We start from the raw sequence: 25877 nt of genomic DNA, 5'->3' as shown, positions 1-25877 counted from the left end.
ATTAAGTTTCTTCCATGCGCAAAGCACAAAGTATTGCAATTAACAACAATAATTGTTCTTCTAGCTTTAGGGAAAAAGTATAAAAGTGATTTAAGAGAGTGGAAATCAAGATATCCAACATAAAGGAGAGTTGAACCTTAAATGAAAGGAACGGAAGGGAATGGGATATGAGTCCATTCTGGCATGGGGTACAATGAGCAAAGTCACAGAAATTGGAAATGACAGTCTTCCTCGGATCCTGCCTACATTTCCAATTATCTGGATATCCTAATGATTCTTCAAATCTAACATAACCAAAATTAAACATAATATTTCCCAATAAAGCTTGCACTTCCTTTTGATTTCATTATCTCAGGCAAAGGTATTACCATTTACTTAGTCTGTCATGTTTGAAAACTTTACATTATATTAATATTTTAGAGTTAAGAGAAAAGGAAGTGTCCCCATCACTTACCAAATCCTTTTTAAATTTAAGTCCTGCAAAATTTCTGGCCTAATCTCTCTCTTCCCACTAGAAACAACTAGGGAAAAAAACCCACTTATTGCCCTTTATTTACTCATCATCCATCTATTACCACAACCTCCTAACAGCTTCCTTTTTGCCTCACTTCTTTCCTTCTATTCATCCTTTGTAGAGGAGTCAAATTGATTTTCTTTATATAGAGACTTGTTTATGCCACTTTCCATTTCCTACTAATTGAAGTTAAAACTTCTCAGTCTGGCTTTTCCCAGACTGAGACTCATCAATATAGCACCATTTGATTTTGCAGTTTTATCTTATATGAATGGTTCATAATATTTTGTACATACTCATTGCCATCTCTGGGCCTTTATCCATGCCTTTGATGAGTATTCCTTATCTCTTGAATTTTAATCTTTCCCATAAAATCTTTTTTTAATTTTATTTTTTATTATAGCTTTTTATATAAAAAACATATGCATGGGTAATTTTTCAGCATTGACTCTTGCAAAACCTGTTCCAAGTTTTCACCTCCTTCCCCCCACCCACTCCCCTAAATGGCAGGAAGTTCCATACATGTTAAATGTGTTAAAGTATATGTTAAATACAACTTATGTATACATATTTATACAGTTATCTTATTGCACAGGAAAGATCAGATTTTAAAAGAAGATAAAAATAACTTGAGAAGAAAAAAAATGCAAGCAAACATTAACGGAAAGAGTGGAAATGTTATGTTGTGGTCCATACTCATTTCCCAATGTTCTTTCTCTTGATGTAGCTGATTCTGTTCATTACAGATAAGTTGGAACTGATTTGGATCCTCTCATTGTTGAAGAGAACCACATCCATCAGAATTGATCATCATGTTGTATTGTTGTTGAAGTGTATAATGATCTCCTGCTTCTGTTAAATTCACTTAGCATCAGGTCATGTATGTCTCTCCAAGACTCTCTGTATTCATCCTGCTGGTCATTTCTTATAGAACAATAATATTCCATAATATTCATATACCATAATTTATTCAGCTATTCTCCAATTGGTGGGTATACCTTCAATTTCCAGTTTCTACTACAAAAAGAGCTGCCACAAACATTTTTGCACATATATGTCCCTTTCCCTTCTTTAATATCTCTTTTTTCCCATAAAATCTCATCCAAATATCACCTCTAGGAAAACTTTTTTGCCCTCCCTGAGAATTTACATGGAACTTTAAATTTAATTTTATAAACTTATTGTGCATCACTTTTTTGTATTAGAGTTGTTTATGCTTGTGTCATATCATTAATGGAAGGTAAGCCCTATGAAAGCAGGAATCATGTCTTATTCATTCATTTACTTAATGTATTAAATAAATATCCATTAGGCACTGACTGTATGTTTAGAATAGATTCAGTCTTTTCTCCAATAGTATTTGACTGGTTTCAACTTGGAGAAAAATCACTATTGAAATTATTTTTAAAATCATTGCTTTCTCCCAAATTGTGGAAGCAGTTTGGAATAAAGGACAGAATTCTGGGCTTTGATCTTGGAAATCCTAGAATAAGTCCTTCTTCAGACCCTTACTAGCTGTGTAATTTTGAACAAGTCATGAAGTTTGTATGTATCTCAATTAATTGTATATGACTTACCTAATAAATATATAGACTCATTTCTGTATAAGCTAAGGCAAAGACGTATTCCCCATGTTAAGGAAATTACAAGACTTTCACCTGTTCATCTGCCTATCCTCACATTGGGGGGCAGCTAGATGGCTCAGTGAATAGAGTGCCAGGTCAGGAGTCAGGAAATCTTACTGAGTTTAAATCTGTCCTCAGACACTTAATATATAATAAAAATGACAATTCTGCCTAAGTTGGTCTACTTGCTCAGCGTCATGCCAATCAAACTACCAAAAAATTATTTTATGGAAGTAGAAAAAATAATAACAAAATTCATCTGAAAGAACAAAAGATCAGGATATCAAGGGAATTAATGAAAAAAAAATACAAAGTGGTGGCTTAACAGTGCCAGATCTAAAATATATTACAAAGCAGCATTTATGAAAACCATTGGCTAAGAAATGGAATGGTGGATCAGTGGAGGAGATTAAAAACACATGATACAATAATCAAGATCTATAATAACCTAGCATTAATAAACTCCCAAACTCCAGCTTCAGGGATAAGAACTCACTATTTCACAAACGTTGTTGAGAAACTGAAAAATAATATGTCATGAACTAGGCATAGACCTATGTCTCACACCCCATACCAAAATAAGGTCAAAATGGGTACATAATTTGAGCATAAAGGATGATAGTAAATCAGGAGAGCAAGGGATAATTTACCTATCAGATCTTTGGAGAAGGGAGGAATTATAAGGGAGGAATAGAGAAAATTATGAAAGGCAAAATAGACAACTTTAATTGCAATAAATAAAAATAGGTTTTGCAGAAACAAGATTAAAAGGGAAGTACAAAACTAGGGGAAAATTTTTATGAACAGTATTTCTGATAAAGGTCTCATTTCTAAAATAAAAATGTCAAATTTATAAGAATATAAGTCATTCCCCAGTTGAAAAATGGTCAAAGGATGTGAACAATTTTCAGTTTTCAAAATTAAATCGAGGGGCAGATAGATGGTGCAGTGGATAGAGCACCAACCCTGAAGTCAGGAGGACCTGAGTTCAAATCTAGTCTCAGATACTTAACACTTCTAACTGTGTGACCCTGGACAAGTTACTTAACCCCAAATGCCTCAGCAAAATAACAAATAAATAAAATCCTTCAAAAGTAAAGCCATTTTTAGTTATATGGAAAAAATGCTCTAAATTATCATTGATTAGAGAAATGTAAATTATCACAACAGTGAGGTACCATCTCATACTTTTCAAATTGACTAAGATGACACAAAAAGATAGTGTTAAATGTTGGAAGGGATGTGGGAAAACTGAGATACTAATGCATTGTTGGTGGAATTGTAAAATGATCCAACCAAAGAGCAATTTGGAACTATTTCCAAAGGGCTATCAAACTGCATACCCTTTGACTCAGCAGTGCCACTACTGGATCTGTATCCCAAGAAAATCACAAAGGGGAAAGGATCCACATGAGCAAAAATTAGCTTGTTCATACTCTATACAAAACTTTAAAAAAAACTTTTTATAAGCACGTTAGAGCCTTCTCTCAACCAAATAGCTATATATATAGTATATTCCAAAATATCACTAACCAGCATCCAATATATGAATTTGGCAGCGTCATTTCAGGAATGTCTTTACCACCTTTGCTATCTTAAAGCAATATTTACTCAAATATTAATAGATATAACAATGCTAATACATGTCTCAAGGTGTCCTATTCCCCTCATTCCTAAGTCAGAAAGGTATGTTAAAAGGGCAATGAACTCAGATACTGGGGTTCAGATCCTGATTGACTATTTTGTATGTGTTTCTGGGCAAATCACTAATAATACTTTTCATTACCCTCATTTCTAAAATCTCTAATAAAACTTTTCCCACCTTCCTCATATGGTAATTGTTAGGAAAGTGCTTTATTAAAAATAAGAGAGGTAATATGGTATAATGAATGAATGAGACTGAATAAATAAGTGAACCAATCAATGAGTGAATGAATAAATGAATGAAAAGCATTATTTGTGTACTTCTTATGTGCCAAGCATGGTGCTAATCATTGAGCATATAAATTCAAAACTGAGATGTCCCTGTTTTCAAGGAACTTACTTTAAAATATAGATGTAATACATTATAGCAGATTGGTGAGCAGCAAAGAGAGCTATGGTCCAGAAAGCCACAAAAATGCTGAATAGAATAATAGGATAGTCAGTTGACATGCTTTATTGGAAATTAGAACACTAAACAGAAAATGCCCTAGAAATGGAGAAGATCTGGTTTGATAGGTGTCGTTATAGGTTCCCTGGTACCCCAAGTAGTACAGAATTAAACTAGGTTTATTAGGCCATAAAGCAGAACTAAGAATGCAAGTAGATATAAATAAGGGATTAGCTAGCATTAATAGACAAAATTCTGATTGGTAGGAGGGAGTCATTTCAATAAATAAGATAGAGTGGAGAGAGAGAAATTAGAATCCCAATTCCATATTTTTCTTCAAAGGACAATCTATCTTCATTTGGACAATAAGGAAGCCAGGAGGATATGTACTCATCCATTATGTAATCTTAATAACTGATCAACTTGCATCCTTTTTTTTTTTAAACACTTTATCCTTTCTCATAAGTTGAGGGGTCTGAATTAGAAAATCTTTATGAATCCTGACAGTGTTAAATTCTTAATTCTATTATAACACTAGTTTCTAGAGCTTCGCCCATAGAGGAATCTTGGACAATGAATCTATGAGGAGACTGAATTTTCACTGACATTCTAAAAGATTACCTGTCATTGTTTTAAAAAAGATAAAATAAAGTGCAGAGAGAAAGAAGATGAAGTGAACTTTCCCAAGAGAACTATTTGAAATCTTTATCTGCTGAAGAAGTATTTATAAAAAGAATTCTTAAAATATTGGATGCAATCCTGGTTGTAATGATTTTTAAGACTGACTTGGCTTTTATATTTCCCATAGCTCATAGACTGTAAACAAGAATTTATGTCTTTGTTTTATTGTTTGTTATATTATCAATAAGTAGAATAGATCTTAGCCTTGATTATTTATTTAAATTGATATTTACTGATATTATTTAATTAAACATAGAAAATTAAGGGAAATGTTATACAGAAATGAGCAAAGAATCTTGGGGAAAGAGGTATCATCAATATATATTTTAAAATCTAGTATAGTGATATAGGGCCTTGAAGCTCATTAACCATTGTGAGAAATGTAATCTTAGTAATTAACACAGAAATATCAGAATATTTCCCTCCATTTCCTTTAAACCTGAGATAAGAATGAATAAGGCAAATGAATTTGGAGCAAGAAAAGGGAAAGATGATCACTCCACTTAGGTTTTATCAATCCTAAAATCTTGCCTCACTTGGATAACTGTCCTTTGATCTGGAGGAGGATCATGACAGGAGGGGGGAGGGAAGGAGTAAGGGAAAGAGGAAAGGAGGAAAGGAGGGAGGGAAGATTGCAAATTTTCATTTGAGCAACTATCAGATCATACCTGATTCCATCTTTTTTTACTTCATGACCAGAAATGAAAATTTCTTCTTGGCTTGAAAAGAACAAGCTGATTGACCGACGGCAATAGTACACAGAACCAGTGCACTTAGGGCTATTATGAACCTTGAAGGGAGAAAAATAAACATAGTTGATGAGAACCAAGGAAAAAAATAAGTTTACAAGTGTTGCATTTCCATAGACCATTATTTCCTGGCACTTTACAAATGATATATAAGTACATTTAGGGATCACTTACTGTATCAATGGAAAGTTTAGAACAGAAGAGAAAATTACATTCTCTAACTGAAATGTCAGGGCGAATTTAGAGAGATGTTATCTTGAACTTAGAAATGTTTTCTGAATCAGTAAAGAGAATTGATTTCCTAAAATATATACATATAGAGAGATAGATTATAGATATGTAACTCAAATCTCATTGAATTGCTTTTAGCATTGTTTAGTCTTACATTTATAGAGCACCTTTTTCTTTTCAAGACCTGAAACTACCCATGTAGGGTTTTAGAATTCAAAAGCCCCATGGAAACAAGTAGTTCTACCAGGCTCTGGACAATGTGTATGTAACATGACATCATTTGCTAGAGAATCATGAAACACGTTTTAAATAGAGCATGGCCAAGGATATTTGAAAGTCTGCATGATATAGAGGAATAAGAATAAGAACTGGAGACAAGAACACCTAGGTTTAAGGTCTCCTTTGACTTTTTTTAGGAAAGTGATTCTGAACAAGCCATTTGACACTTCAATGACCCAGGCAGCTCTCTGAATCTCACACTAGAAGTTGTAGGATGGGCACTGATTTTCCCCATTATAGGTAATTATGATGTCCCCTAATATGCTGAGTAATCCCAGAAATCCTAGCTCAGTTTTATGCTTTAAGAGCTTAAAATTTCATTAACATTTGTGAGACACCATATATATAAGTATATAGAGATAGAGAAACATACACAAACATAGAGAAAGGAAAATTAAGAGAGGAGAGAGAGGAGGAAGAGAGCAAAAGTATGAAAAGAAATAAATAGAATTCCAAATGTTGCCAATCCAAGACAGTAGAGGGAATGGAGTTTCCATAGTTTAAGTACATTGCATTAATAAAATCACAAATCCAGATGGAAAAAAAAAAAAAAAGTATAGAAGGTGTATACACAACATCATAGAAAAAATTTTAAAATAAATTTTTTTTAAAGATTCTTTTTGTGAATCTGAAAGCCACCCCTAATATAAACAATCTTTTAAAAAGAGAAACAAAGTTAGGGTTTGTATCTCAAAAATTAATATCTAAATATAATCCATTTTTGAGTCTAATATTCACAAAACATTAACAAATCACCTGTGCATCAACATTAAAAAATGCACCTGGGTGGTGTAGGTGGATAGAGTGTTAGCTCTGGAGTCAAAAAGACCTGATTTCAAATCTAGCCTCAGATACTTCTTAGGTGTGTAACCCTGGGTAAGTCACTTAACCCTGTTTGCCTCAGTTTTCATATCTAAAATGAGCTGAGGAAGTTCAGTATCTTTACTACAAGTAAAGTACTACAGTATCTTTACCCCCCCCAAAAAAAAAAAAAACAACCACACACACTCCAAAGTGTACACAGACATGATTGAAATAACTCAATAACAATAATTATATATAAAGTACTCTGCTAGGAATGAGATACCAGATTAGCTAAACCATGCTCTTTACCCTTAAGGCCTTAAATAGGGATAAGATCCAATACAAGTAACTATACTACATTATAATTCATTAATAAGTTGGTGCATAATGAAGTGCTATTTGAGATATGAAGGAGGAAAGATATTTGCAGAGATAATGAATCTTGCTCTACTTTTAATTATAATTATTTATGCATATGTCTTTTCTCTATTACCAGATTGTATGCTTCATGAGGGCAATGAGAATATCTGATGTATGTTTTTCAAAAATTCCAGCACATTGATCATTTATTTTGTGCTTATTAAATGGTAATTGAATTTGAATCAATAGCATTTATTACTTAGCTTTGGGCCCTGATGATCATATCACCATAGATTTAGATGTAAAAGAGACATAAAGTCATAGGATCCTATATTTAAAGCTGAAAGTTGATTCTCTAAATGACTCCCAAACCTGGACTCACAACATTCAGCCAAGCAACACAGGTAAACAAAGGGCTAGCAGAAAGGACTGATGGCACTAAGCCCTGGGAATCTGGGACAGCATGAGAAAGGGCAGGCCAGTGGAAAAAGAGCATTTGAGGGAGGTCTGTAGAAGAAGCCCTGGAAGGTAGAATGGGAACACTAGACACAAACAGTCTTCCTACCACTTTTTTTCCCTGGAGCCAGCCCTGTCTGTGTCTCAGTTGCAGACAGATTTGTAATCCTGTTGAGTCATTACACTCCATTTAGTAACTTTCAACATGACCTATTTCCTTCCTGGGATTCAAGAATTTAATGACCTTTTTTGTTGTTGCTGTTGTTTTAAAAAGCTTCTCTGAATCCTTTTAATGTTTGTGCTCTTTTACTTTTATCAGCACTTATTTCCATTCCTTTGTCAGTGGGCCACCTGTTTTTTCTCCTCCTCTGCCTTTAGTCCTTTGTTTCTGCTATCAAAAGTATGCCATCTGCATATATTAATCTCTTGTTGTGTGTGGGAGGAGAAGATGACTCAAACAAAGAGAAAAAGAAAAATGTTTCAGCAAATCAAGACAGTGGGAAACTTTAGCTCTTAAATCCTGCATGACATCACAATGCTTTTTTAACATGTACAAGTAATCTCTGCATACATCTGTGCTGAAAGAAACACTACACTCTCTTTCCATCAATATGAAGAATATTTCTATCTAATGAGAGTAATGCTATAAGAAAAAGAAGAAAAAGCATCCCTTAGGAAAGAGAAGTATGGAATGATGGATAGAAAGCCAACATTAGAGCCAGGAAAACTTAGATGATTCAAATCCTGTCAGTTACATGTTAAGTGTGTGGCCATGGACAAGTCACCTAACCCCCAAATAAACTAACCCCAAATACACACACACACACACACACACACACACACACACACACACACACACACACACAGAAATTCTGAAAATCAAAGAAGAAATAAACAAAATTGAATATTTAAAAATGTTTATTTGGTAAACAAATCTGAGCTGATTTTTCCAAAATAAGTAAGATAACCATTAGCTCATTTACTTTTTCTAAAAAAGGAGAAAGCAAATTAATTAATTAGTCCCCAATCAACTCTTTTAACTATAAGTTGTAGAGCAGTCACAATCTGTCTCAAAAGAAAGTGTTTTCATACTGAGAATTCCCCTCATGGTGGAAATGAATGTTTCAGACCTCTACTCTCCCACACATACATACCCAAAATGTGTAGAAGGAAGAAGTGCACTGAGGAAGAAAAAGAAATCTGGAGAGAGAGAAACAATGAGGTACCATTCCCCTCACTCCCTCAAAACTTAAAAAAAAAAAATACTCAATATTTCTTAAGGATAAGGATATGTCATCTAACAAATACTAAATATCAATAGTACCAGAGCACTTTGGGTGGCCTGATAATATATACCCACTCAAGTATTCTCCTTTCACCCGTGGTCCTTTACTCAAATTAGACTAAAAAGTTGACTCAGTCCATTCAGTGTCTCTCTACCTCCCCTATTTAGAGCTGTTCAGAAGGCTAGAATCATTCTGTATTTTCCATCATGAATTAAGATCTTTTTAACCATTCCTGGGCTACCTACCCAAACAGTGTACTGGGGTTCTTGAGCACCACAGTCCTTTGCCAAAATGTAAGAACAGTTTCCTGGGAAGTAATAGTAGATACCATCAAATGTTTCAAAATGGTACTGTCCCCAGGTTTTGCAGATTCCATCTCTCTCTTTACCTGTGTTAGGTACTAAAGAAAACAAAGCAAAATAAAATCATAATTAGCATAATTTGTCTTTTTTTTTTTGCAATGCTTCAGAAGAGCCAATTCAGATTCATGTTTTAAAAGATGAATATTTAATTCTGATCATTATATAAACATAATCACTATTGCAGTATGTAGTGTGCTTTCTAGAGCCCCTAAATTGGGGTGCCAAAATGTACCGTCCGGACTAGCTTTCTGGAGGATATCAGGTCCAGCCCAAGCCCTTGGTCTTAGTGGAGAAGTGATGAAGGCAAGGGACCCATGAGGATAGTCAAAGATGTAGTCTGTTTATTTCAAGTCCTCTAGGGACCTAAATACTTTAGTACAATTACATCACCACAGCATACTGAGCAAATGCTAACTATAAGTACCCTGCTATTCATATGTAAATGCCTCTTTACTGAAAGTATCCCTTGCTTCAAATAGAACACAAGTGGTCATTCCCCTTTGACTTCTCAGGAAGGGTGAGGCACCCCAAGGGGAGATGGGGAGCTGAACTAGATATTGTCTGGGCTGAAGAGTCTTATACCTCACCCAGAGTTTCCCCACTATCTGTGGCTCTCTACAGCAGTATTTATTGTAATATCTTCAGACCTGGGATCAATCTAGCTTCAGATACTTATCAGCTATGTAACCATGAAACAAGTCACTTAATCTCTATTTGACTCAGTTTCCACATTTGCAAAAAATGGAAAGAGAAATCAGTCTTACCTCCTATACTGAGAATAAAAAGATAAAAATAAATTTAATCTATAAAATGTTTTACAAATAATAAGGTAATATGTACATTTATTTATACATGTTATATATATATTTATATATAATATACATAAGTACTTATTTATTATTTATGCATAAATGTATATATGTACTGAAATATATATATAAATAGATACATAATCATGTATACCTATTGTTGCTGTTTTTCTTTGTTCTCAAGGAGGACCATGACAACAAGGAGATGATGCCATGATATGCAAGTAAATTGATTTAAGTGAGAGAGGGCTGTGCAAGGTAAGCTGTCTCACTTTCCCCTCCAGAGCTATTTGGGTCTAGTGACAAGATATAGATTAAGAAGATTGGAAATGGCCCTGGATAACATAGGAGATCTTGGCCCTTTTTAGGATAAGGTCTTCAACAAGTCTCAGTTTCACTAATGTCACACCCATGCTTAAGGCTAGGTAGCAACTGAAACAAAGAATCTCCTCTTTCACTTAGTGCAAAAAAAAAAAAAAAAGAAAAAATCTAAATAAATAAATCTAGGAGGGGAAGACTGAATATGCATAAATATATACATATGCTTATGTGTGTGTATGTGTATATATATATATGTTATCTAATAGGATTTCCATCCTATTAAGAAGTATGAACGAGTATCATCAGGGAATGGCTAAACAATAAATGATACATTCATATAATGACATACTTATGTCACAAAAAAGGATGAATCCAAAAAATACAAAGAAGCATAGGAAAATGTATAAGAACTGATGGAAAGTGAAATAAGCAGATCCAGTAGAGCCATCTAGAGGCACCCCTCACACACATTTGGAGTTGCAAACCCTGGAGTATTCCAGGTTTAAATTCAACCTCAGATACTTACAAGTATCACTTAAAGTCTCTGTTTTCTTATCTATAAAATGAAGGGATTGAGTTTCAAGTTTTTTAAGACTTCTTCAAGCTCTGAATCTATAATCCTATGATCTTTCTATTTTACACATGAGAAAAATTAATTCCCAGGATGGTAAAATGACTCTCCTCCAGAATTATGCAGTGTATGCTGATATAACTAGGGATTCTTTCCATGCCTTGACTCCAAATCAAGTGCTCTTACAGTAAACCCCAATAGATTTCTCCAGTATCTATTCAAATGCAAACAATATTTCCTAACAATATGGTTTGATCCCATAGCCTAATGCCAGTGACCTAGAAGTGCCTAATCTTAAATTAAACAGATATGAGAAATATGTTTTAATCAAAAAATTTATATAAAAATGTAAAAGTTGTAGTCAAATTCAAATAAAAGAAATGTTTTATCTGTACTGTTTCTTCCTCTTGTGTATCACCTCACTCTTACTACTTTTCTCTTCCTGGATACCATCCCTATTCACTTGGATGGAGCTAAAGAGGCAATCAGGTGGGATAGGGAAGAGAGTTAGCCAGAAAGTCAGAAAATATGTATTCATTAGGTTCATAATGCCATATAACTTCTGCAAATTTCTTATAATTTCTTAGAATTCCCTTTCATTCATGTAACATAATGTGCATTATGTGTTTCCAAGTCTTTGCTACTACATAAAATGCTCCGTGTTGAATGATTATTGATGGCTTCTTTAAGCTTCAGATCTTCATCTATCAAAGGAAGGAATTAAACCAGATGACTTCTCTGTCTCTACTCTTCTTCCTCACCCTGCCCATTCTCCATAACTTTTTCTTTGTAACAGCAAAAAGATTCCAACACTGATTTACACTAGTAAAATTAAAAAGGCTCAGAGCTATTAACTATTGTAAATATAAGCCACTCACAAAAATAAAATAAGTAGATTGAGCCAATAAGTCTATGATACTACTGTTTTTAATCAGATAGGCTGACCTTGTACAAACTTTAGCCTTTTCATTTACCAGTGATGTGCTACTTTCACGCTCAGAAACTCAACCTTCCATCCCCCAATTCATTCAAAATAATGACAAATGAGCATATTATGGGGTCATGATCAGTCACTGGCTCCAAATAATGTCTTACTTGTAAAAATAGGTAGGCAATTAGTGAGAACCCAGGTTCAAAGCTTTGTCTCTGTCTAAACTATAAGAGGAGCTTGTGAAAATAGAGTGGCAGAAATGGGAAAGTAAGTATATTTATTTAGTTTTACGTTGGTTTTTAGATTACCTTAAATTACCCATCTTGAATTGAAGAGTTTTCAGTAGATTTACATTATGATTGCCATGTAGCTGTATGGATGACTACTACTATAGCAAACTGTTCCATAAAATTTCCCCCAAATAAGAAACTGGATTCCCCTGCATATCTCTAAAACTTACCAATCTGGCACCTTTCCCCAAGGGCCTGAAATATCTGACAGTCACATGTACCAGCCGCAGAACAGAAAGCCCCATTTAGGCATTCATGTGGGCAAGAACCTGCAAATCAAAAAATAGTTGACTTCTGGAATGCATCACTTCATATAAACACAATAGATCAAGGTTTAGCTTAGGCTAAACTTAGTCACTGTTAACTCAAACAGAACCCAGTTCCACTATGGTCTCTGACTAAAACAGTTAACCAATAATGTCCCTCAGCTCATTTTACAGTGTGTGCTCCAAAAAGCAGGGAGAGAGGCTTGCAAAGCTCAAACTAATGTGGGAGCAGAGGTTAACCTCTTCCAAGCAATTGAAAGGTCAAGTTCCCATGTAAGGAATCCAAATCCCAGTTGACAAGAACCAGAAATATACAAGCTGCTGATGATTCTGAGGACAAAGCTTGGCAGGAATTGTTCATATATTCATCTCTTCCTCAAAACTTGATGCAATATTAAGAAATGTCAACTAGAGATCATATAGATCAGTTATGAAATCCCATTTACTCCCCCTTGCAAAAAAAAAAATGCCCTTGATCATCATTTCCTGAAAAATATTATTCAGGAAAATAAGAATCATTGGGAACAGAAAATTTCATAGCCATCCATCACTGGGGTATGAAAATTATTGTAATGTTGATGCTTTGATGTTAACAATCTAAATTTTCCATTTAAAGTTGGTATATTATTCTTTATGAAAAGTTTAAATGAAGCACTCTCTCAGACTCATATTTTAAAAGCAAAAACCAAAGTTATTCCTAGTCTAAGTAGCTTTTTTTTTTATGTCAAGAAAACTAACATGGCCCTAGGGGACTGGGCTAACCTACAGGATTCTAGAAACTAAGGGTTCTAACCCTAATTTTGCTTCTACTTAATGGGTGATCTCAAAAAATAAAAGTAAATGAGTCAGTTAAAAACTATCTTTTGTATCTACTGAGAACAGGACAAGAGGGAATAAGATCAGATTACAGTTGGAGGAATTTAAGTTACTCATGAGGTAATGTTATTTAAGAATGGTGAGCCCACCAGAACTTATCATCAAAGCAACTTGTTCAGTCTTCAATGGAGATTTTAAAGGAAAGGATAGATAAGTATATTTCTGGACTGATTTATGCACAAAACTTTCTACAAACAGGGGGATGGACTTGATGATATATTGCATTCCTTCCCCCTTATGATCCTATAGTGCTTCTATTTTTATAATGGGGTAAATGGTCTAACTAGGTGGTACCAAACAAATCAAAACAGGGGCCACTAATCCATACGTAAGGCTTTCCAAGGACTACATATTGACTTTGTTTTAAAATGAAATGTGATCTGTTTTATTGTATTTTTATTTCTTTTGTTAACTGTTTTCCAATTACGTTTAAATCAAATTTCCCAATGTAATTTTCCAATTGCATTTTAATCTAATTTGAGCTGTACTCAGGAGATTTGCAGACCCTGCTGCCCATAGGCTGCCCACAGACACCTCTAATCTAAACACATTTTAATTGATGAAAAACTAATTGACCTAATTATGCTCATAAATACTGATACCTGATCAGGATCTTTTTGAAAAGTGGATAGAACCAGTCTCAAATCCCCCCCAAAAACGGGTTCGAGTCCTAGCATAAGCCATAATGGTTCTGTGATCCTCAACAAGACTGTTTGCTGTAGGCAATTCTTTAAGACAAAATTGGCAGAGAAGTTGCCAACCTACTTTGGGAGAGGAATTCTTCTGCCAAGAATCTCCATGCCAATAATATTAGATCCAGTCCTTACCACATATTCTTAAATCCATACATGAGACATTTAGAGAGACATTTTAGAGATAAATTTATAAATTATTTTTTAAATTAATACCTTTTCAAATAGATCGATACTTCAAAATACAAAGAAAAATAAAATTCTGGACAAAGGATCCCATGAAATCAATGAAACATAAGCTTTTCTTCTTAAAAATGAAAGTCTTTGTCTAATTGTGTTACTTGCATCAAATAACAAACTTGAGGGCAAAAGAATAAGGAGAATTTGAAGCTCAAGGAGGAGAATATCTCTTTTCTCATCATTAAATAAATCAAATTTCAGGCATCTCTGAAAATGTATAATATCTGAATTCCAGCCTTTGGAAACAGAAGGTAGATAAAAGAAAATGCAAGGTGACAACACTTCTGGAAAAAAAAAAGATTCTTGCCAGCCAGTCATTTTTTTCTTTTCCTGAATAAGGATCAAAGCTGTCATATTATTTTAACCAAGTGAGAAACATATTTAAATGGCTACTCCTCTGTCTACTCTGACTCAGTCCCATCATATGCTAAATGGGAACAGTAAAGAAACCAAATCTGTCATTGTATTGTTCCCTGAAGGAGGGCATTTTGGGAAGAAGAAATAAAAATAAAACACTGACCTATTGATTGACTCCTTCCTTGAATAGAGGCTTCATAAAGATAATTCCTTGAATTTGACTCTTCAAACTTTGAAATAGAAAAAGAAAACAGTGAAACAATTATATCTCCCAATTAATTATATGACAGGTTTCTGAAGATATCAAATCACATCTTCTTCTATTACCTAGTTGAGCTAACCCATAATTCATGATATGTATGTATCTAATTATGTTCAATTTCACGATTACAAGTGATGGTATTTAATGATTGGAAAATTCTGAATTTTGAATCAAGGGTCCTTGGCACTTGAGTAACCATGAAAAAGTTCTTTATTCATGCTGGGTCTCAGTTTCCTCATCTATCAAATAGGAACTGGTGTAGAGTAAACATTATTTGAATGTTTTGGATATAATTGTCATTATTATATCATCATAACTATGTTTTTCTGAGTACTCATTCTATATAAAACCAAAGCTCTTCAGTGTGGCGTGGTAGAGTTAGAGAGCTCTGGAATTGCAATGGATAGGGTATTCATTCTAGAGTCAGAAAGATCTGAATTCAAATTCATTCTCAGATACTTATTAACTGTGACTCTGAGCAAATCATTTAACCTCTGTTTGCCTCAGTTTCCTTAACTGTAAAATGAGTATTATTATAGCACCTACCTTTCAGGGTTGTTGTATCAAATAAAATAATATTTATTAAAAACAGAGTACAGTGCCTGGCATATAGTAGGCGCTATATAAATACTTATTCTTCACCCTTCCCTCCACAAAGTGTGTTGGACTTATAGTCAAGAGATACCAAGGTTTGAATTATAAATCAAACTCTTACTAGCTAGGTGATCTCAGATCCATGGGTCATTTGCTCATTTTCCTTTTTCCCAATTTCATTTCTAAATGCTTTGATCCTGATATAACTTCATTGTGTCTCTCACCAAGATTTCTATAAATTCATTTTGCCCTTCATTGCTTTTTCTATTATACTCTAAGAATGAACTGAAAAAGATTTATTAAGTGCTTCCTATGTACCAACAAGTTGACATTCCATACTAATTTTGCCAGAGATAACTCTCTGTTTATCAAAGAGATCCAGTATTTGCTGGGTGAGATAGTTTACAAGTTCTTTTGGTCTTGCCCTTGCATCAGTCCATTTAAATTTCTCATTAATCAAGGCAAGCTAATAACTCTTTTAGTCCATAACCACTACGCTGATCAAAGTTTTGATAAATAAAAGGTAACTAAACAAAAGGTCTCCATTCTAAAATTCATTCTAAGATGAAATCCAACTTTGGACACACTTCCTTCTGCTGGAAGGATTAAGGTTTTAGTGCCTTAGTTTTAGGGGTTTTTTTGTTTTGTTTTGGAGAGGCAATGGGGGTAAGTGACTTGCCCAGGGTCATACAGCTAAGAAGTATTAAGTTTCTGAGACCACATTTGAATTCAGGTCCTCTTGATCCACTTCTCTATCTCGCTACCCCAGTGCTTTAGTTCTTAGAAAGTACCTTTTAATCCTCTTCACCTCACAATTATCAAACTCCACAATTCAGGAAGACTGCTTAATAATTAAGGGCTACTATATTACTCTCTACCTTAAGCTAGAGTCAGGACCCCATTAGGTGAAAAAGAGGAATACCTTGCAATTAGGTACCATAGTGGTGAGACTACTGGGCCTGGTATCAGTGAGACAGGAGTTCAAATGTGACATTAGACAGTTTCTAGCTGTGTGACTCTAGGCAAGTCACTTAACTAACAACCTCTGTCTGCCTCAAGTTCTTCAACTGTAAAATAAAAAGCGCAATAGCATATACTTCAAAGTATTATTATAAAAGTCAAATGAAGTAATATTTCTAAAAAGTGTTCAAATAAAATAATATTTGTAAAATAGTATAGAATTTATCATATACTAGGCACTTAACAAATATTGTTTTCTTATTCCACACCTGGTCCTCTATCTACTATACACTGAGGCCTCAATGGAAAAGATAAGACTCCAAAAAGCCACAGGTGAAAATCGCACAGTTTGTAGTTTAGAATTCTGACTTTCCTGTAAACTTAGCATATGGCCTAAAAATGTTGTGTAATAGGATTTCCATGCTGAACAACATCAAAATTTATATATAAACACAGGCAATTAACATAGTTCTGCCTCCCAATAGAAACTCTATGCTCCAGATAACTTGGCCAATGCTTTGTTCCCTGTTCATTTTGAATTCACTATGATGCTGCTCACACTATTCCCTATTCCAGAAATACCCTTTGTCTCTTACTCTCCATCATTCTTTAAAGTCCAATAAAAAGTCAGTTCCTGCATGATCCCTTCTCTAATCTCATCAGTGGGAATCTTTTCCCTCTCAGCCCTCATATAGCCGCTTGGTTTTTTCTCATTTATTTAGTTAATTATGTCCACATCATAGTACTACTAAACTTTCAGATCTATAAGGAAAAGGATCCACTTTTTGCCCAGCTTTGCTTTTCCCCTAGTAGTTTATATATATATATATAGTTCTCTATAAACAATATTAGTTGAATTGAGTTGAATTGACATGTCTGTGGTTCAGAGGATCCTAAAACTAAATCTAGAAAAGATCACAGAAGTCATCTATTCAAACCCTTCATTTTAAAGAAGGGAAAAAAAAAAAACTAAGCCCAGGAAATTAAACTGATTTTTCTAAGATCACACTGGTAATCAGCATCTGAGATGAAAATTGAACTTAACTCTAATTGAGGTAGCAAAGTATCATACTGGATAGACTTGGTTTTGGACTCAGGAAGATATGAGTTCACATCCTGTTTCAGAGACTTAGTAGTTGTGTAACTTTACCTAAATCATTTAGCATCTTTCAACCTTACTTGTTTCATCTGTAAAATGAGGATGGTAGTAATATTACCTACCTTCCATTGTTGTCATGAGGATTAACTGCTATATATAAAGTGCTTTGAAAACTTGAAGGTACTATGTAAATGTTAATTGTTTTTATTAAGATATGACAAATTCTCTTTCCACATATTAAATGGCCTTTCAATAAAATAAAATAAAATTACTTCCTAGAAAAGAGCAGCCTCCACCCTGGGAAACCCCCATAGCTCATAACTATCCCATTTGCAAGAAAGCATTTCTACTATTTCATTGTCCATTGTTCCCTTAATTACCAGACTATTTCTGAATCTTTCTTTCCATCAGTATCTAACTATCAGAGCCCTGTTTTCCAAGAGCATGTGAATTAATCAATAGGGAAACTGTGCAGATAAGTCCTATAAGCCGTTTTGCTTCAAAAAATCAAGAATTGAATATGAGCTTGAGAATTTTAGCCAAGAATCCATAAAAAAAAAAAAAAAAAAAAAAAAAAAAAAAAGTCTTTGCCTCTTCCACCTTTCTCCTGCCCTGTTGTGAGTCACAAAGACTTCATTGTTGAAGTGACAGTGGAGTTCCATCAGGGAGGGGATTATTTCTCAGCCTTTTTCTGTATTGGAAGCGTGACCTACCTACCTGGGCTGCAAGGGGAGATCTTTTCTGTCGAATTGCATTAAATTGGTTTCTGAAAGAAAACAGAAAAGATCTTGCATAATCACAGGTCCCTAAGCAACCTGAACAAACCTTTCCCAAGAGAGCACTGCTGTTTTTTCCTCCTAATTTCCATCATTTTATCAAAGAGGTCTTTCTTGGGTTAACATTTAAAAGGTCGATTGGGAGGGAGGAGAGGATTTGAGGACCTGGCGTGGGGGGCTGGAGCCGTGTCATTTTACAAAATTTGAGATCGTCCACAAAACTCTCTTGCCTCTAATATAAATTCCCTGTTAGGGAGGAGCCTTGTAATGGGGATAAAGGAATTTTTAATTTTAGGGTAAAGCTGTTGTACCAATGGTGACACAATTCTATTCCCATGACTTTAGAGAATGCTGTGGGTTGACAAATATTGGGTTCTAAAAGATCATTTTTCCCAAATGAGATTTAATTATTTAGTTATAGCCTCAAAAACTTAATTCTAGAATCAAAGTAGAGAAATAAAATTATTGATGGTATTTGTAACTGTGAAATCCAACTTTTCATTAAAAAGCTCAACTTAATCTAGAAATCACATTTTGTGTTTCCTGTTAGAATCATGCTTTTCTCTGAAGGGTATTTAAGTCATTGAACTTTTCTTTTTTAAACAGTGATAAAAATGTGGTTTGTTTTGTGCCTGGGATAGTAGAAATTTAAGAATTACAAGAGAAGCAACTGATCAAAAATATTTGTCAGGTATTTATTATGTACTATACACTAACAGAGGTTCTCAAACTACTGCCCTTGGGCCAAATGCAGCCCTCTGAGGACATTTATGCCGCCAGCCAAGTTATGGCAAATGGGCTGAGGGGCGAGGACAGAGTGTGACTTTTGTTTTTACTATAGTTCAGCCCTCCAACAGTCTGAGGAACAGTGAACTGGCCCCCTATTTAAAAAGTTTGAGGACCACTAGGAGTACTTTAAAAGATGCCATTTAGGAACTATATGACTGGTCTATCACATAACAAATGGAGGGATAATTGTTAAGAAAGTGTGATTGGAGCATCTAGGTGGCTCAGTGGATAGAGCACCAGCCCTGAAATCAGGAGGATCTGAGATTAAATCTGGTCTCAGACATTTAACACTTCCTAGCTGTGTGATCCTGAGCAAGTCACTTAACCCCAATTGCCTCACCACAAATAATAATAATAATAATAATAATAATAATAATAATAATAATAATAATAGTGTGATGCACTGGTACGTATTTGATGTTGCGAACTAGAGAGGAGCTCAGTTTAGTGAATTCTCTAAAAAGGATTTATTAAAGATCATATCCAAAGTTGGGGAGGCACAGATAGATTGCTACATACATGCTACACACATCTATACATGTGGTTTTTTTAGTGGTGATAAATACATAATATCAACAAATCCCTCAATAATGGGAGAGCAGGGACACAATCATTGAAAGCAGCTTAAAAAGAAATTCCACTATCAGGCATATACTTCAAGAAAGTCAAAAGCTGGAGTCAAGATCCAATATATGCCCATGATTTTTGGCAGCACTCCTTAAGGATGCAAACAAAAAAAAAAAAAAAAAAAGAAAGAAAAGAAAAAGAAAAGAAAAGAAAAGGGAAAAAAAGTAGTTATTGATTGAATAAGAAATTATTTTTAAAACCCTACAACTATGGCATATAAATGTAATAGAATATTATCATGCAATAAAAAATGACAAGTATGAGAAATTATGAGAAAAAAAGAAAAATATAAACTGTTATAACCTAGAATAATCAAATAATTAAAGAAATGAAAAAACAACATATGCAGTGACTACAATGATGTAAGTAAAGGTCACTAAAATCTAAGTAACTGAAAACCAGTGATAGTTCCAGATAATAGATAATGAAACCTTCCTTCCTCCTTATGGTGGAAGAGGGGGAAGGGGGAGACTAATAGAATAGAACATTGCATATATATAGTCAAATTCAGCCACTGCAAAACACATTTTGCATCATTGTTTTCCATGTCACAAAAGTATGGATTCCAGAAATTATTATAATGCACTGGTTCTGGAGTCCCAACATCTTTGTTCAAGCCCTTATCATTTTGTTGGGTTTCCACTTCTTCAGTTGCAAAGTAAGAAGTTTTAATCAAATGACCTCTGAGAGCCTTTTTAGCTGTAAATCTAAACTTCTATGACCCTATGTTGTTTGGTTTCACAAATAAGCAAAGTAATAGCTATTGATTTTTAAAACATGGGGAATGGTTTCCAAGAAGTATTTTTATGTAAAATTCCTTTCTTAGAATTACATGATTAATTCTGTCCAAAATTAAACATGTAAACTTAACTTAACTCAATCTAATCAGTTTGATGTTTAAGCTTGCATAAAAGAATAATAATACTCACTTTGACGCTCTGGTCAAGATGGACGATGCAAAGAAAGATCTTCCTAAAGGAAGAAAAATACAAAAAAAGAAAAAAAAAGGAAATGGAAAGGGGAGGAAGAGAGACAGAGAGAGAGACAGAGAGAGAGACAGAGAGAGAGAGAGAGAGAGAGAGAGAGAGAGAGAGAGAGAGAGAGAGAGAGAGAGATGATTCCTTGTTTCCTTTTTTTAGACTCTTTAATAGGATATTATTTTAACTACTTTCTACAATTGAGATTGCACTTTGGTTCTTCATTATATAAGATATATAAAGTGGGATGTTTTTATATTCTTTTATAACCAAAATTTTCCTTACCAGATGAAGCTAAAATTGAAAGAATACATGCGTCAGAAAACAGATAAAGTTAGATGGCTTCTAAAGTCCTTTCTAATTATAAAATTCTATGAAAATCTATGACGTCTCAAGTTACTTTTAGATCTAGATACAGATATGCTCTGGGCCTTTAAAGATAGAAGTGAATACATCTATAAGGTAGAAGACCCAAGGCAATGATTTTCAGTGAAAAGGAAAGGGGATTTATTGTCAAAGAACCTAAATTCAAACTCTACTTCTACTTATTTCCTGTGTGACCTTGAATAAGTCACTTCCTATTTGTAGGCCTCAGTTTTCTCAACTGTAAAATAAGAGGGTGAATACAATGACCTCTGAGACCTCTTTCAGCGCTAAACCTGTGAGCTTAAATGATTTTTTATAGCCCATTGATTTTTTCCTCTGCTCTATATTGGGCCAAAATAAATATATATATTTTCTAGAAGAAAAAAAAAAATCTAACACTAAACATGAATGTGTTTTTCCTTTGCCATTATTTTCAGGAAAAAAAATTTAAGAAATAAAACAATTTTGATCATTGTTTAACAATTTTAAGAGCTATCTTTCTTAAAACATCCCATTATAACTAGAGTAGAGGTGCTAAAAAGAGACATATATACTTAACTGCCACACATTTAACTTAAGAGGCAGCATGTTGAAATAGCCATAGAAGTCAAGCCTTATAATAAGAAAGATCTAAATTCATCTCCTATCTTTGACATGTACTGACTATGTAACTTACAGGCAAACTGTTGAACCTTTCAGTATCAGGCAACTCTCTAAAAGTATAAGTTAGAGATAAGTTGTTGATCTAAATTATTGAAAGAGGTTTTCACACAAGGAGTTCCCCCACACAGTGAAATCACAAGTCTCGACAAAACCAAAAAAAAAAAAAAAAAAGTTAAATAATATTATTATTGTAAAGCAACGAAAAAAAACCAAAAACTACAACCAAAAAACAAAACAAAACAAACAAAAAAACCCAAAAAACAACCTCCTTACAATAAAGCAAAAAAGAAGTTTATGATAAGAATGAAGAAGAAAACTGAGGTCTAATGGTCAAAATGAAACATCATAAAGTCTCAGAGGAATTTTATGCTTTTTTTTTCTATCCATCCTTTGATTTTTAAATCATTTTTGAAGTATAAAGTGAAATTCTGATTAATTACAAAACAAAAATAATACAATAAAATAAGATAATCCTTACCTTGCAAGGAAAATAGCAGGGTGTGAATGATGAAAATACACCAAGGTATCATTAAATTGAGTTTTCCCACAATGTTCATTTCAATTCAGCCTCTCACCCAGAAATATATCCAAAATCCTTGGCTATGAGGGCATTTTAGAGGTCTCTGTCTTTGTGGTGTATTTAAATACTTAGAAACATGGATATGAAATAACACAGTAAATGAGGCAAAAAAACAAAGAACTTCCAAGGCCCCTTACTCCACACAACTTCAGAACCTTTTGAAATGTTGCCTGCAATGTCCCTGGCTGGGTATCTCTCATTAGTGATGCATGGTGACTCTTTACCTAAGCCCGTATTAGTTACACACACACACACACACACACACACACACACACACACACACACACACACACACCCTGAAAATCTTTTCCTTTTTTTTTTTAACTGAATCAACCTTTTATAACTTTTGAATGAAAATGCAATGATAATTCATTTCTGTGGGTTTTAAGCACTGCATGAATAAAATACACTGTTGTCTTTGTTTTAAAAAGCTTTAAGAAACTTTTAAAGTTCATCTCCCGATATTGCTTTCCTAGAATACTTTAAGTAGCTTTTAGAAAGAGGCTAAGGAGAAACTAATGCAAAATGTAACATGTAGTCAAAGTGTCTCTGTAGATGTTTCTTTACAACCTCCATCAGTGACACATGAAAAGAGACATATGTCAATCATTTTTGTTTTAATACTCTGAGGATCTGTGATTCTGTCCCACTGACTCTTTCATGGATACAAAGTAGAATTCCTTTATGATGTAATTGGAATTCTCTATCTTGGTGGGGAAAAAAAATCAACTCATTTAACTTTCATCTAGATCTCTACCCTGTATCTCACTTTTACATTGTCTAAGACAAATAGCGAAATAGCCACCTAATAACCCTTTTATCAGTCATTCTTCTCTGGGAAGCTCTTAGAATTTCATATATAAGATGTCTATATAGTATTTCACTATGGGATTCCTACAAGACAACTCTAATTTAATATTAAGCACAATAGGGGGAAATGTACATATTTCCTCTTACTGAATTGATTTTCCTGAATTATTATTAATTACATTTTATAGATGAGGACAAAGTAAATAAGTAATTAACCTATTTTCACACAGCCTTTTTATACTCTGACACAATTCTAGACAATGAAATATCATTCTTTCTTGCAAAACACTAGAATTTGTCTCTTACTTTTCTTCAGTGGTTGCACAATTTTTTTTTCAGTTAAAGACTCCTTTGCCTTCTAAATTTTTTTCACAAGGCATATTCATGATTTATATAAAATTTCCTATGTACTTCCATGCATCCCAAAGCCAACTATTCTTTGCTCTTGTCTTCATGTACCATCACTTCTCATGTTTCACTATCTATCCATGTCACCATATATATAAATGTAAATAATTACTAAATTTTACAAAAAAGTTTCAAAGTATATCCCATTAATTTGAAAATAGTTGATGAAATTGTAGTATTTTAATGTAATTAAATGTTGTTATGTCATAAGCCATAAGGAATATAGGCAATTTAGAGAATCATGTGAAAATCTATCAACAAAATCAGAGTGAAGTATGAAGAATCATAAAGTCAATATATATAATGACTAAAATGATGTAAATATACACCTCTCACCCATGTATGTAGAAGTGGAAGAATATGGGTATAAAATATTGAATATATTATCAATTTTGATTAATTTACACTAATTTGTTTAATCTTCTTGATAATATTAGAATATACTTGTACATCATTTGTTTTTCTGAGTTCTCTTTTTCTCCTTTTTATTTATTTCAGTGGATGCTTCTCTTGGAGATATCCAGAATCAAGATGATATAAAGGCAAAAATAATTTTTATTATTATTATAGCTTTTATTGACAGAACATATGCATAGGTAATTTTTCATCATTGACCCCACAAACACTTCTGTTCCAGCTTTTCCCTTCCTTCCCTCCACTCCCTCCCCTAGATGTCAGGCAGTCTCATATATATTAAACATGTTAAGGTATAACTTAAATACAATATATGTGTACATATTTATACAGTTCTCTTGTTGCACAAGAAAAATCAAATTTAGAAAGGTAAAAATAACCTGGGAAGAAAAACAAAAATGCAAGCAGTCCACATTCGTTTCCCAGTGCTCTTTTGCTAGGTGTGGATAGTTCTGTTCATCACATCAATTGGAACTGAATTGGATCCTCTCATTGCCGAAGATAGCCATTTCCATCAGAATTGATCCTATATAGTATGTATACTATAGAATAGTATGTTGAAATGTATAATGATCTCCTGGTTCTGTTCATTTCACCTAAGTGAAATACATAATACTACATAAAAATAATGTTTACATAAACATCAGTTTATGTAAATCTATCCAAGCCTCTCTGTATTCATCCTCCTGGTCATTTCTTACAGAACAATAATATTCTATAACATTTATATATCAAAATTTACTCAGCCAATCTCCAATTGATGGGCATCCATTCAATTTCCAGCTTCTAGCTACTATGAAAAGAGCTTCCAGAAACATTTTTGCACATACATCATGTCTCTTTCCCTTCTTTAATATCTCACAAAAATAAAAATTTTAAAGTAAACAGAAAGTAAAGATTTTATATTTTTAATTTTTCTTTTCTCTTGTCACGTTATTACCCAGGGAAGATGTGAAGTGATGCAGATAAGGGTCAAAGAATATCAAAATTCACATTACAATTGAAGCATAAAGAGTATTTTATAAATGTTTATGGACACACGTGCAAATTTGTTTAATTGTTTTATCTGGCTGGTTTGCAAATAATAGGTATTTGATAGACATTTGTTATTTTGGTGGATTGGCTATTAGTAGATTAGTAATGATTAAATTTATATCATATTCAGAAAAATAATTAACATAGGATAAGTCACTTAGTTACATAATTGAATTGGCTTATGTGTGTATAGATATGATGTTAATATAGTCTAAAATGTGTGTCCACCAAATCACCGATAAATGTGTATAAGATATTCCAGTCACAAAAGAAAATTAGCAACTAATTCCTAAATATACATTTGAGATCTTTTAAGGATAATGATATGTATTAAGGTAGATTCAAAGATTTTGAGTAGGTATTTAGAAAGTTAGAAAAGGCAGTCCTTTTATCACATTTGATAAAGTGTTTTGATAAAGTAGGTATATTTACTCTTTCTGATTGCAGTTTGCTCTTTCTAAAATGTTTGCCTTTGACTTTACATTAATTGTAGAGTATAAATTTACCATTTCAATTTATTTTTATTATTATTAATGATAAGGTCATTAATAATGTCCTTTCTAATACTGTCCAACCTTTCTCCAAATTATGACAAATGATAAACTGACAAAAAAGTTATCAGTCATTAATAATGATAACAATCATGACATTCATATAATACTTTAAAGTTTTCAAAGGTTTTTGTATGTTTTATCTCATTTTGTCCTCACAACAATCCTGAAAGA

General features: G+C 33.5%; 1 protein-coding gene across 1 annotated transcript in view; it reads right to left on the bottom strand.

Annotated features, from left to right (window-relative positions):
- OTOGL (otogelin like) overlaps window positions 1-22648 on the bottom strand; it is a 209691-nt gene extending 187043 nt beyond the window's left edge. The window contains 7 exon segments of the mRNA XM_074270858.1: window positions 5581-5702; window positions 9323-9477; window positions 12532-12630; window positions 14956-15022; window positions 18425-18473; window positions 20829-20871; window positions 22384-22648. Coding sequence (XP_074126959.1) covers window positions 5581-5702; window positions 9323-9477; window positions 12532-12630; window positions 14956-15022; window positions 18425-18473; window positions 20829-20871; window positions 22384-22462 — 614 coding nt within the window. The 5' untranslated portion in view covers window positions 22463-22648.
- Window positions 22649-25877: the final 3229 nt, after the last annotated feature.

The sequence above is a fragment of the Sminthopsis crassicaudata genome, chromosome 5, assembly GCF_048593235.1.
Source record: "Sminthopsis crassicaudata isolate SCR6 chromosome 5, ASM4859323v1, whole genome shotgun sequence".
NCBI classification, from domain to species: Eukaryota; Metazoa; Chordata; class Mammalia; order Dasyuromorphia; family Dasyuridae; genus Sminthopsis; species Sminthopsis crassicaudata.
This window is presented reverse-complemented; position numbering and strand designations above follow the sequence as displayed.